At 33.3% G+C, this 14,530-nt stretch overlaps 2 protein-coding genes across 3 annotated transcripts; both read left to right on the top strand.

Annotated features, from left to right (window-relative positions):
• Window positions 1-2,068: 2,068 nt before the first annotated feature.
• LOC123675941 lies at window positions 2,069-5,152 on the top strand. The gene is made up of 2 exons (XM_045611519.1): window positions 2,069-2,226; window positions 4,024-5,152. Exon 2 carries the CDS (start codon window positions 4,058-4,060, stop codon window positions 5,069-5,071), a length of 1,014 nt encoding a protein of 337 aa, XP_045467475.1. The 5' UTR covers window positions 2,069-2,226; window positions 4,024-4,057; the 3' UTR covers window positions 5,072-5,152.
• Window positions 5,153-6,182: 1,030 nt separating this feature from the next.
• On the top strand, window positions 6,183-14,000 carry LOC123675943. Of its 2 annotated transcripts, none has more exons than XM_045611522.1 (2): window positions 6,183-6,279; window positions 12,943-14,000. In XM_045611522.1, exon 2 carries the CDS (start codon window positions 12,972-12,974, stop codon window positions 13,911-13,913), a length of 942 nt encoding a protein of 313 aa, XP_045467478.1. In that variant the 5' UTR covers window positions 6,183-6,279; window positions 12,943-12,971; the 3' UTR covers window positions 13,914-14,000. The 2 variants fall into 2 exon arrangements, with proteins under 2 accessions (XP_045467478.1, XP_045467477.1); XM_045611521.1 differs by lacking the exon at window positions 6,183-6,279 and adding an exon at window positions 10,418-10,573.
• Window positions 14,001-14,530: the final 530 nt, after the last annotated feature.

Genomic DNA, 14,530 nt, shown 5'->3' with positions numbered 1-14,530 from the left:
ATAAACATAGGTAGAGGGAGAATATGCAAGTTTTACATGTCCCCAATATGATAAGATTACATTGTCGGATTGTGATATATTTTCAAATCCACAATTATACTATATCGTTATGAATGTATGATACACTGAATGGAATATATTTATTTGTGTGATTCCCGATTAGATATGCAAATTTGAATATTTGGAATCCGATATTTTTCCTAATTGTTGAATTTATAATAAGCAGAATATTTATTATGTTCTGTATCTACCTGCTGAAATCCAAGGTTCGGCAACGTTTGTTCTTTTAGTGTTTTCGGTTATTTCACGTCCTTTGGCGCGCTTGAAGGTTGTTTTCTGAATTTCTGATAAATTTAAGTATTTATTTCGATATATTTTGAGTTAATATGAAACATACATATATCGGGTGTCCCAAGGTGAGTGGCCTATTAGATTATTATGGAAACTATTGATGGTAAAAATTTCAAATTTTGTGGATAGATATTTGGCCATGTTAGGTACATTTTTAAAATAATTTCACATTTCCAGTGTTGCCGGATGTACCACAATTTGGCAACAACTTTGTTATTTTGAATAGGACATCCGGTATTTCTATTTTTTTATGATACTCCATAAAATATTAAATCTATTCACTCTTACTTTTCCATCCCTATCTTCAACGGTTTTTGAGTTATTAATTATTTTTCGAAATTTTTGATCAAATTGGCGTATTACGAAAATGACTCTAGTTCGTTCAATATTTGAGATTTAAGTCAGAAATTTTGCAAGTCGTTAGATATAGATCTGATCTGTGTCACTGTTCTTGAATTATGGTTGTCAATAATACAGGACGGACCAAAAAAATTCATCATTTGCCAAGTTACAAAATTGTGAAAAAGTCTATTTTTTCAAATTAGACACCTAGCATATTTTTCAATTTTTGGAATCAATACAACACACTCTACAATTTTTCTATTCACGTCCCTATACCTATCTCAACTGGATTCCGAGTTATATGCGTTTATTAGATTTCACATTGATTCAATAAGTGTTAATATTTTCTGTATTGTTATGTTCTCTAAGTGGTTCATAGATCGATATATCAATGAATCAGTTCAATCCATAAATGTCAAAATAAACAATAATTGCCTAACAGGTGTTTTGTTCCGAGGTTTTTCTATAAATAATGGCTCAAGAAAGATATACACATATAACGCATATAACTCGGAATCCAGTTGGGATAGGTATAGGGACGTGAATAGAAAAATTGTAGAGTGTGTTGTACTGATTCCAAAAATTGAAAAATATACTAGGTGTCTTATTTGAGAAAATAGACTTTTTTACAATTTTGTAACTTGGCAAATGATGATTTTTTTTGGTCCGTCCTGTATTATTGACAACCATAATTCAAGAGCAGTGACACAGATCAGATCAATATCTAACGACTTGCAAAATTTCTGACTTAAATCTCAAATATTGAACGAACTAGAGCCATTTTCGTAAAACGCCAATTTGATCAATAATTTCGAAGAATAATTAATAACTCAAAAACCGTTGAAGATAGGGATGGACAAGTAAGAGTGAATAGATTCAATATTTTATGGAGTATCATAAAAAAAATAAAAATACCGGATGTCCTATTCAAAATAACAAAGTTGTTGCCAAATTTTCGTACATCCGGCAACACTGGAAATGTGAAATTATTTTAAAAATGTACCTTACATGGCCAAATATCTATCCACAAAATTTGAAATCTTTAACATCAATAGTTTCCATAATAATCTAATAGGCCACTCACCTTGGGACACCCGATATACACTATGTGTATTTCGATATCTTTGACTTTAGTATATTATAAGCATCCATAGATTTTTCTTGGAATATATTTCTTTTTATCAACATGTAAATTCTTAATAAAAAACCTTTTACAATAAAAATTATCTTCAGTAGAAAAAGTTGAAAGAAGCTTTCAACAGGAAGAAAAAACATTCAAATAAAATGTTACGATTAAAGTTTTCTAGAGTTTTGGACTGAATAAGATAATGCTGTAAGTTAAATTGAATGTTTTGTTGTGTGTTGATGATCTGTCATCCTGATCTTACGATAACTTCATTTCATAAGAAGTGTTCGCAGGTGTTGACAAGATTAGGTACCAGTCGGTTCCCAACTAAAAACAGTTTTCTCTGATAATTTTTACCTGATTGTTTTTATTTGTACTCTTGCGTGGCTGCACAAAAGCATATCAAGGTAAGTACAAGAAATTCATTACATTTTTTGTACAGTTCTATGGCTACTAATATTTTCTTTTCGTTGGCTCGATTCACGGGTTTTTTTACAAAGCGTAGATTTTTCATTTCATTTCAAATGAAAATTTTGTAATAAGTCAAAGAACAAAGTAGAATGAATAAAAGTACAGCAATCGGCCATGATTTCTATCTGAAACAGCAATTAGATCTAATGACCAAGGGAGTAGATCTTTTTTTTTCTTGGGGGGGTAATCGAAAATAAAATTTTTGACGACATTGTTGACTTATATCTATAATGTAAGAAAAATATTTGATAACGAAGTTTGAACCAAATTACCCGAAATAATTTTTTTTTATTAAAAATTTGACTGTTCTTATCTTATACTGGGTGTTCCTGAATTTAAATCACGAAGGAAAATGAGAGATTCCTTGGATAAGTTCAAAATAAAATGGCCCCTAAACATGAGCCCGCAAACGCTTTGTTTTCGAGTTAAAAATTGTTTCTTGTAGTCCTACTGTTTTGTTATGCTCAACCAGTTTATCGAATCTTTATTAATCTTCGCTACAAAGTTGGTAAATAAATACCAAAACTTATAATTAATTTATTTATCACAGCTACCTAACTGGATCTTTATAATAAATTTTGATTTTCCTCACAATTACTAAAGAGAGCTACTAGAGATTTTTTTCTCGAAATCGGTTGCAGATACGACAAAACTACAACAAACCAAAAAGTGTAGTACTGAACCAGAGTTTCTTTTTAAATTTTTCTAAACTACCAGTGGTTCACAAAAAAATAATTCTGGAGGAAAGAAGCGGGCACCCTTCCAGAAAAAATTCACCCTGTAGATTTGCATTCAAAATTAGGATATCACATGATGAAAACTTTAAATTGGAATATCTATGCCAATTCAAGTTGAATATCTTGTGAAGGGAGGATGCTATGAGAGAAAAACTTGAACATTAACACCTGTATGTCCAAAACAAAGGTTTGCGGACTCATGTTATAGGACTTTTTTTTTAATGATCCAAGAAATCTGTCATTTTTATTTGTACCTCCAATTTAGGAACACCCTGTAGATATAGTCAATTCAAAACTGATGTCTTCACAAATAAATTGAATAAAACACAATGAATTGTACATCATAGCCCAGACAATTTTTCGATGCGCATTACTCAGTTCAGTTCTTTGATAACTACGGATTGAAATTTTGTGAAGATAACGATACAAAAAACCGATAACAACGGGTATACCGGGGTATACCGCTGACGAATGCAAAAATCACAGATGGCAAATAAGGGGTGATGCCGAAAAAGCGGAAAGATCTTTAAAGTAAAATAATAAACCTCGGACAAAGACGAGCTCGTAGTGCAATAAAAGTACTCATCTTGAAAGATATAATAAACTCATAAACCGTAAAGGGGCCCGATTTTTTACTGACGTGTCGATTTCAAAGGAAAGTAAAATGATCATTATTGATCCATTTGATGGAGAAATTTTCGTTCTTCGTCTTTGCGAGATTTCTGAAATTTTATATCTTGAAAAAATTGGGGAGGGTAATTACCCCCAGTAACCCCCCCTCCATTCTACGCCCTTACGATGACGTTACACCTAACCCATAGACATATTATGTTGGTAGTTATCTACTTCATTCATGTAAAAGATTTAAAAATTGATTACTTTCTGATTTCTCTTAAGAGAAATCAGAAAGTTACAAATGTTTAGGCAAATGGTGCAACTGGCCATACAAATCAGACCTTTATTGATGCATTCCTCATAAATATTCTTGTGTTTCAGCATCTTCATTCCTATTAAAATACAGTTACCTACCATGAATACGCCGCCAGTTAAAAAATCAGACAAAAAGGATGCTGAAAATACTAGCTTAAAAATGAATGCAACTCAAAACATATGGAATCAACTGAAGCTGTCAAATCCTCTATATCAAGAAGTGGTTTCAACATACACCATACCAATAACGTTTTGTGTACTTCCAGCGTATATCGATGAAATATGGATGTCAATAAAAAACGATCAATCGGAAATATATCAAATGTACACAGAAGATAGCTGTAGAGATGTCTTGAAAAAGGTTATGTTAATATTAGCAGAGGCAAAAGTATGTTGTGCTCAAAGAACCATTCCTTTAGAAAGACATTTAGGTGAGCTCCCTCAAAAACATCTGTACTTTCACGAAGAATTACTCGAGTTGAATTCTCTAGTTGAAGACTTACCTTACCCTCTTGCCGCTTATCTAGAGTGCATTGGCGTTTTCCCAGAAGGAAATAGAACTTTGATACCAGTGTTAGCTAAGTCGCAAGATGGTCGTTTAGAAGAATCTAGATTAATATCTTATGCTCCACGTTACATGGAGACTTCATGGCCTGATATCGAAAGAAAATCGACGTCAGCTATTCTTCAAGATTTTCCAAGCATCATCTTCGACAAAAACGATAGGTTGTCACCATCCTTTTATTCGTTTTGGTTCGTTTGTGATAAAATTTGTCTATCCGAAAGTGATAAGAGAATATTTCGAGGGATTGCATCGGATTTTACTGGTTTGAAGACTCAAATAAACCTTCTAAATGGACGTGGAAACCTTTCTCAGATCGTACAAACTCCAGAATGGTCCATCGATAGCCCAATTGAATTTTATTCAACGATTAGCTGTTCTGAATTTTATCTGAAATTAGGCGCAGCCTTTGGTTTCACTTACACCCAAAGCCGCAAAGTGCAACAGTCAAGATATTACTGTAATGATATAACTGCCCACAGGATAGCTGAAGTTACACCTACAAATGTTATAAAATGTATTTTGAAACATTCAAAAAAAATTGAAGCATAGTTAACAATCTGGATGTCGAACTTTAATTGTAATTTGCTGTTATTGTTATTTTATGTGAATTATTAAAGGCCTTTGTCCTAACTATTTTGTTATTTCGAAGATAAAGTATTTCAAGCATTTGCTATTGTTTGGGACTGAAGTCTCAGGTTGGAATTCAACGATCAGTATAGGAATTGTTTGACTCGAGATGTACCGTTTTAACATTCCTAGGTTATATAATGACTACAAATCTTACTCTATGGTTCATCATTTTCTCGTTCATCCGAAATGATGGCTTTACAGGAATAAAAAAATTATCTAAAATTGACACTTCTATACAGGGTGTTTCAGGTTCGACGGCCTATTAGACGTTTCTGGATAACGGGGCTGATTTGAAATCTGAATATTCGGAATATGACATTGTTCATGATCTCTATTCAGCTAAAATATTTTCGAAGTTCTGGCACTTCCGGTTGAACAAAAATTAAAAAAAGATAGATAATTAGATTTTATTTTTCATGAACCTTGGAAATCTCAATGAGAAAAGTAGAAAAAGTGGAAATTATAATATATCCAAGGTGAATTCATATACACTGTGTTCCATCTCGTATATTTCTTATACCATAGTGATTGGAACAACTTCCCGAAACACGTCGTATGATTTTTTTTGGGGGACATCTTTTGACGTATATTTGAGGGTTGAACGAGCAACGCAATAAGAGGGGACCCTTAAACCCCTCAAAATTGAATAGGGAAGAGGGGATGGGAGATACTTCATTTGGAAGTCTCTTTACAACGGTGTATGAACGTAATTTTGATGAACTGTTTTCGCCGTTTTTCGAAGAGAATCCAAGATCTAGCGAAATATTTGAAACGGAAATTGTTCAGAAACGCTCTGTAACTTGAGAACGAATCAACATATCTATGATCTGCTTTCTGATATCTAATTTTTTCGCAGAAACTATCTAATTTTTTCGCAGAAACTATCTAATTTTTTCGCAGAAACTCGGGGGTTGCGAATAATAGCTTCTTCTCTCAATGTTATCATCGGTTTTTGATGCATTGTTGTGCAATCACAGATCACTGATAATATATAGTTATCTGTAATATGTGTGTGAAATTCGCATTATATAAACTGGCTTATGATATATAAGTTAAAACTGTTTAGGTACTCATGATTTAGTGAGAGTGATCCAGCATCCTGTATATATTTTGGTTTTCTTTATATGGTAAAAATTTTTTATGTTTATATTATATATGCATGGCCAGTTTAACCGTTTACCTAAAGGTTGATTAATAATTTGAACGTCTGCAAGGGTGTATATCTTTTTTTTGTGGGGGGTAATCGAGAAAAAGTTTTTGACTACAGCGTTTACTTATACCTGTAGGGTGAGATAAGGAGGTGTGATAAAGAAACAAAATTACTCGAAATAATAGCATATTTTTGATGAACGATTCTATTATTCTTACCTTATACAGGGTGATCCTAAATTGGAGGTACGAAATAAAATGAGAGATTCCTTGGATAATTTTGAGAATAAAAAGTCCTATAAACTGTGGCCAACAAATGTTTTGTTCACGAGATACAGGGTGTTTTCTGTAGTCCTTGTTTTTTGTGATACTTATACAGTTTATGGAATATTCATTAATCTTCGCTACAGATTGGGTAAATGAGTACCAAAACTTAAAATTAATTCATTCATCACCTTAAAACTTGACTTTCTTGCCGAAATATTAGGTGTACAACTTTGCTTCCGCCGTTTTGCAATAGATGGCTGCAGTGGTAAGTGGTAGTCGAAATAAATAGATCGTTGATATCATACAATAAGCTTATAGGTATTTTCAAACATAACGCCATCGAAATATTTTTCGAAGAATCAGCTTTATATTGTACATTCCTGATGAATATTCTTGTGTTTCAGCTTCTTCATTCCCATTAAAATACAGTTACCATGAATTCAGAGCCAGCTAAAGAATCAGACAATGAGCCTTCTGAAATGAATGCAACTCAGAACATATGGAATCAACTGAATCTGTCAAATCCTCTCTATGAAGAAGATATTTCAACATACACCATACCAATATCGCTTTGTGCCCTTCCAATGTATATCGATGAAATATGGTTGTCAATAAGAAAAGACTGGAAAGATTATAAGGAAGAGTTTAAATATAAAATGACCTTGAAAAAGGTTTTGTTAATATTAGCAGAGGCAAAAGTATGTTGTGCTCAAAAAACCATTCAGTTGGAAAGAAATTTAAATGAGCTTCCACAAAGAGATCTATATTTTCACGAAGAATTGCTCGAATTGAATTCTCTAGTTGAAGACTTACCTTACCCTCTTGCCGCTTATCTAGAGTGCATTGGAGTTGTAGAAGAAGAAAATAGAACCTTAATCCCAGTGTTAGCTGAGTCTCAAGATATAAAAATATCGAGATTAATTTCTTACGGTCCACGTTATATGTTTTCTTCGTGTCGAGATATCGCTAAAGAATCCACAGATATTCTCAAAGGTTTTCCAAACATTAATTTCGATCTTAACAAAAAACTGTCCAATTCCTTCTATTCGTTTTGGTTTGTTGATGATGTAATTTTTCTATCTTCTAGCGATAAAGCCATATTTCGAGAAATTGTATCGAATTTTTCTGGTTTGAAAGTTCGAATAGATCTTTTTAATGGACGATGCAACCTTGCTCAGTTCATACAAACACCGAAATGGACCATCAACAACCCAATGACATTTTATTCAATGGTTAAATGTCCTGACTTGTACTTGAATTTCGGAGCAGCCTTTGGTTTCACCTCTACCCAAAGCCACAAAGTTCAAAATTCAAGATATCAGTGTGATGATAAAAACTGCCCAAAAGATTGCTGAAGTCACATCACCTTCAAAAGTTATAAGATGTATTTTGAATCCCACAAACAGATTTTGATAATAGTTGACAAACTGTATGTCGAAATTTTTTTGTAATTCGTTTTAATTTCAATTTTATGCCTGTATGTCAAACTTTAATTGTAATTTGATTAAATTGTTATTTTATGTGATTAGACGATTATCCAAACTGTTTTGTTATCTCGAAGATAAAGTATTTCAAGCATTTGCTTTTGATTGGGACTGAAAGTCTCAGGTTTGATTTCACCATAGAGTAATAAACATAGGTAGAGGGAGAATACGCAAGTTTCACATGTCCCCAATATGATTAGATTACATTGTCGGATTGTGATATATTTTCAAATCCACAATTATACTATATCGTTATGAATGTATGATATACCGAATGAAATATATTTATGTGAGTGATTCCCGATTGAATATGCGAATTTGAATATTTGGAATCCGATATTTTTTCTAATTGTCAAATTTATAATAAGCAGAATATTTATTATTTTCTGTATCTACCTGCTGTAATCCAAGGTTTGGCAACTTTTGTTCTTCTAGTGTCATCGCTTATTTCACGTCCTTTGGCGCGCTTGAAGTTTGTTTTCTGAATTTCTGATAAATTTAAGTATTTATTTCGATATATTTTGAGTTAATATGAAACATACATATATACACTATGTGTATTTCGATATTTTTGACTTATGTATATTATAAGCATCCATAGATTTTTCTTGGAATATATTTCTTTTTATCAACATATAAATTCTCAATAAAATACCTTTTACAATAAAAATTATCTTCAGTAGAAAAAGTTGAAAGAAGCTTTCAACAAGAAGAAAAAACATTCAAATGAAATGTTACGATTTAAATTTTCTACCCAAGAAACCAGTACACTGGTTTCTTGGTTCTTCTTTTATAATAATCATTTAAATATTTCAATTCATGAAAATTAAATGAAAGTATAATTTAATGAAAGAAAAATCAAATGATTATTCGAAAGTAAATGAAAATTAATGAAGTAAGTGTTGAAATGTCCACCATTCTGTAAAATGCACTTTACGGTTCTGGAACCCATACTTCTTTTCTTATACATTTGCTTGTTTGGTCTCCTTGAATACCTTCCAAAACATTCTCAATTTTCTCGCGAGGTATCACTATTGTTGTATTTGTCATTTGTTCCATTGAAACAAATTACAGAATCGAACTTCGTTTTGAGATCATTACGATATAATTTTTGCAAGGCTTGGTTTTCAAATTTAAAATCATTGTATTCGCGTCTCTTGACTATTTTATTAACAGCAGTTTTTGAAAAATTCCATTCACTGGCCACAGTTTTTTTCTGGGTTCGATTGAATTTGGGTCAGAACATTGATATCGTTAATAGACTTGTTTTTTCTTACATACACACCATTAAATTTGGATGAGGGTCAGAATCACCTGAAAATCAACTTTGAATGACATTGTATGATATATCGTTGAATTCAGCATTAAAAGTTATTTCGAAAAATGTCATAAAATATGCAGGTCCGTATTGAAAAAAATGAGGTTGAGGGTGGCCCAGAGAGTACGTCAAATTGGGGATAATTTACTGTCGAATAAAAATTTCCTGTAACATTTTTTGATAATATTTGAAATAAAGTGGAAAAAAGAGAAAAATCAAAATGACATAATTTACTTTCCTTATGATATCTCAATAACCGGCCCTGATAATCTCGATTTGTTTGAACTGCTTGATAATGCTTCTATGCATGCAACATATTCTCTATTTGACCGTCCTTCTAACTCTTATGGTGTAAAAGTTACCAATACAATCCCATTAAATAAGTGGTCAACCTGTATAATGACTACAAATCTTACTCTATGGTTCATCATTTTCTCGTTCATCCGAAATTATGGCTTTACAGGATTAAAAAATATTCCTATCTAGAATTGACACATCTATATACATGAATAGATAATTAGATTACCTATATTTTTATGAACCTTCGAAATAATCTCAATGAGAAAAGTAGAAAAAGTGGAAATTATAATATATCCAAGGTGAATTCATATACACTGTGTTCCATCTCGTATATTTCTTATCCCATAGTGATTGGAACAACTTCCCGAAACACGTCGTATGATTTTTTTTGGGGGACATCTTTTGACGTATATTTGAGGGTTGAACGAGCAACTCAATAAGAGGGGGCGCTTCAACCCCTCAAAATTGAATAGGGAAGAGGGGATGAGAGATACTTCATTTGGAAGTCTCTTTACAACGGTGTATGAACGTAATTTTGATGAACCGTTTTTCGAAGAGACTCCAAGATATAGCGAAATATTTGAAACGGTAATTTTTCAGAAACGCCCTGTCACTTGAGAACGAATCAAGATATCTATGATCTGCTTTCTGATATCTGATTTTTTCGCAGAAACAGCTCGGGGGTCGCGAATAATAGCTTCTTCTCTCAATGATATCATCGGTTTTTATGCATTGTTTTGCAATCACAGATCACTGATATGAGATAGTTATCTGTAATCTGTGTGTGAAATTCACACTTGCATAAACTGGCTTATATTAATTTGTTAATTTTTGTTGACTGTTTACTCATGATTTAATGAAAGTGATCCAGCATCCTGAATATATCTTGGTTTTGTTTATATGGTAACAAGTTTTGATGTTTATATTTTATACTGGGTGGCCATTTGAAAACGAAACAGACGAGATTACAGACGAAATAAAGTTTTTCGATAGAAATGCTCGGACAGGTCGATTTCTGTTTCGAGGGGGACAACTTAAGATGTAGGTTACGGACGCATAGCGCTTCAACCCTTGCTGCTACAACCCCCACCCCCAATTTTTGAATAGGGAAGATGGGGTGAGTGATACCTCAATTTAAAGGTATTTTTATACTGATTTCAGCACAGTAATTGTTTTTTCATTTTATGCATTAGTTCTCGAAATATTCTTAACTAAGTATTTGAAAATGAAGTGGTGTTTTCATGGCACTTGTAGTGTTCGACATTTTGAGCTTCAAAACAACCATGACTGTGGCTTCCTTCCTAACTAACTAACGCATGAATATTTCGAGAACTAATGCATAAAATGAAAAAACAATTACTGTGCTGAAATCAGTATAAAAATACCTTTAAATTGAGGTATCACTCACTCCATCTTCCCTATTCAAAAATTGGGGGTGGGGGTTGTAGCAGCAAGGGTTGAAGCGCTATGCGTCCGTAACCTACATCTTAAGTTGTCCCCCTCGAAACAGAAATCGACCTGTCCGAGCATTTCTATCGAAAAACTTTATTTCGTCTGTAATCTCGTCTGTTTCGTTTTCAAATGGCCACTCTGTATATATGGCCAGTTACACCGTTTACCTAAAGGTTGATTAATAATTTGAACGTCTGCAAGGGCGTTTATCTTTTTTTTGGGGGGTAATCGAAAAAAAATTTTTGACCACAGCGTTTACTTATACCTCTAATGTGAGAAAAGAGGTGTGATAAGTTTGAACCAAATTCGAATCAAAATGAGAGATTTCTTGGATAATTTTAAGAATAAAAAGTTCCATAAACTGTGGCTTACAAATGTTTTGTTCACGAGATACAGGGTGTTTTCTGTAGTCCTTGTTTTTTGTGATACTTATACAGTTTATGGAATCTTTATTAATCTTCGCTACATATTGGGTGAATGAGTACCAAAACTTAAAATTAATTCATTCATCACCTTAAAACTTGACTTTATTGCCGAAATATTGGGTGTACAACTCTGCTTCCGCCGTTTTGCAATAGATGGCTGTAGCGGTAAGTGGTAGTGGAACTAAATAGATCGTTGATGTCATACAATAAGCTTATAAGTTCTTTCAAACATAACACCATCGAAATATTAGTCGATTTGTGTCTACATCATAAAGTTATTCTCCATTAAACATGTCAGCTTAAGAGCCAAATTTTCGTCATTTGCGGGAGGCTTTTTAATTTTCTGCTTTAATATGAAGAAATCTGCTGCTGAAGCTCATCGAATGCTCTCAAATAACTATGGTGAGGCCGCTATTAGTGGAAGAACGTGCAGAAAGTGGTGTCAACGCTTTAAAAATGGCGATTTTGACGTCGAAGACCTGCAGGGCGGTGGAAGAGAGAAGGTTTTCGAAGTTGCAGAATTGGAAGCCTTACTTGATCAAGACTCGTGTCAAATGCAACAATAATTGGCAGGATCATTGGTGTGACGCAATAAGCCATTTCAAAACGCCATAGAAATTATTCAGAAACACAGAAATTAGTTGCCGTGCGAGTTGAAGCCGAGAGATGTCGAACGGCGTTTCTTTGATTGTGAACAGCTGCTTGCAAGACAAAGACTGAAAGGATTTCTGCATCGCATTGTGAATGGACACGAGAAATGGGTTTATTACGATAATCCCAAGTGCAGAAAATCATGGGGATGTCTCGGTCAAGCTTCCACGTCGACAGTCAAACCGAATATTCACGGTTTCAAGGTCATGCTCAGTATTTGGTGGGACAAGCTCGGTATATTGTATTATGAGTTGTTAAAACAGATTCAAACAATCACAAGCGATCGTTACAGAACGAAATTAATACGTTTGAGCCTAGCATTGAAAGACAAACGGCCGCAATACAACGAGGGACATGAAAAAGGATTTTACATCATGACATTATCCAGAAGTTGCTCCCTCTGATTCTAATAAAAAATTGGATCGATTTGTACGCTGGAATAGAGTAGTGGCCAGCGATGGACAATACTTTGAATCATAAATGTATAGCCAGTTTCTTACAATAAAGCCTCGAATTTCGGAAAAAAAAACGGAGGAAGCAAAGTTGTACGCCTATGTATGAGATTTTAGGGAAAAGTTAGACTATTGTATTCGATAAGTAAAACCGTTCTTAATACTTAACATATCATATATATAGGTTATATTTGATACAGAAAATATAATTAGAAAATACCTTGGGGAAATTAATTCTTGTAAGAATCAGCAATTTATAGATGGATTCCTCATAAATATTCTTGTATTTCAGCATCTTCATTTCATGAAAACAAAGTTAGCATGAATTCACATTCAGCTGAAGATCCAGACATATGGAATCAACTAGAGCTGTCCAATCATCTCTCTTATGAAGAGATTTCAACATACACCATACCAATAACGTTTTGTGCTCTTCCAGCGTATATCGATAAAATATGGATGACGGTAAAAAACGACGCACTGGAGTACTCAGATTCTACATGTAAAATTGTCTTGAAAAAGGTTATGTTAATTTTAGCAGAGGCAAAAGTTTGCTTTGCTCAAAAAACTGTTCCTTCAGAAAGACATTTAAATGAGCTTCGGCAAAAATATCTATACTCGAACGAAGAATTTATCCAGTTGAATTCTCTTCTAGTTGAAGACTTACCTTACCCTCTTGCCGCTTATCTAGAGTGCATTGGCGTTGCCAAAGAAGGAAATAAAACCTTGATTCCAGTGTTAGCTGAGTCTCAAGATATGTATCAATCGAGATTAATTTCTTACGGTCCACGTTATATGTTTTCTTCGTGGCAAGAAATCTATAAAGAATCGACAAATATTCTCAAATGTTTTCCACGCATTAATTACGATACAAACAAAAAGTTGAAAAAGTCCTTCCATTCGTTTTGGTTTGTTGATGATAAAATTTTTCTGTCTGATAGAGATAAGAAGATATTTCGAAGTATTGTATCAAATTTTACTGGTTTGAAAACTCAAATGAACCTTCTTAATGGACGTGGAAACCTTGCTCAGATTATACAAACTCCAAAATGGACCATCAATACCCCAATTGTATTTTATTCAATGATTAAATGTTCTGACTTTTATATGAAGTTGGGGGCAGCCTTTGGTTTCACTTACACACATAGCCACGAAGTCCAACTGTCACGATACCATTGTAATGATCAAACTGCCTACATGATTGCTAAAGTTAAACCATCAAATGTTATAGATTGTATTTTGAATCACACATTTTTATTTTGATAATAGTTGACAAACTGTATGTCGAAATTTTTTTGTAATTTGTTTAAAATGCAAGATCATGTGAATAATTAAAGGCATATTTCCAAACGATTTTGTTATTTCAAAGTTATAGGATCGCGCACATGTGCTTTTGCTTGGGACTAGAGGTCTAGCTCAGGTTCGATTTTACCGATCAGGATGTGATAATAATAATAATTTTGGAGCTATAACATTATCTAATACTAAGTACTGCATGGACGGTGAGAAAATTCGACGAGGACCAGAAGGACCACAAGGACCGGACACGATCGAGCTCTATCCTTCTGATATTTTAAATATCTATAGGATTGAGTGAATTTTCCTCTATTCGTCCTCCAGAAAAATACTCCAATTTCAGTATTTCAAATATTTTTGATTTTCAAGGAAAATCGGACGAAATATAGGTAGCACCCTTCTTGATGGAATCAGGAACGGAAAAAAAAAAGAATAACTCTCTTTCAACACATACGCAAGCACACATGACAATACATTGTCATACAGATTTAAATTTTTTTTTTCATTCTCCGGTTTTCTCGATTAAATAAAACCAATGAATAAATTCTCCATGTATTCAAAATGTAATACTTATATTTATGGAT

This window comes from Harmonia axyridis, chromosome 3 (genome assembly GCF_914767665.1).
Source record: "Harmonia axyridis chromosome 3, icHarAxyr1.1, whole genome shotgun sequence".
NCBI classification, from domain to species: Eukaryota; Metazoa; Arthropoda; class Insecta; order Coleoptera; family Coccinellidae; genus Harmonia; species Harmonia axyridis.
Note: the sequence above shows the minus strand (reverse complement) of the source record. Positions and strands in the feature narration are given on the sequence as shown.

Bases quoted from the DNA above. Each gene is read 5' to 3' on its own strand.
- LOC123675941 (XM_045611519.1), top strand. From the start codon at position 4,058: ATGAATACGCCGCCAGTTAAAAAATCAGACAAAAAGGATGCTGAAAAT.
- LOC123675943 (XM_045611522.1), top strand. From the start codon at position 12,972: ATGAATTCACATTCAGCTGAAGATCCAGACATATGGAATCAACTAGAG.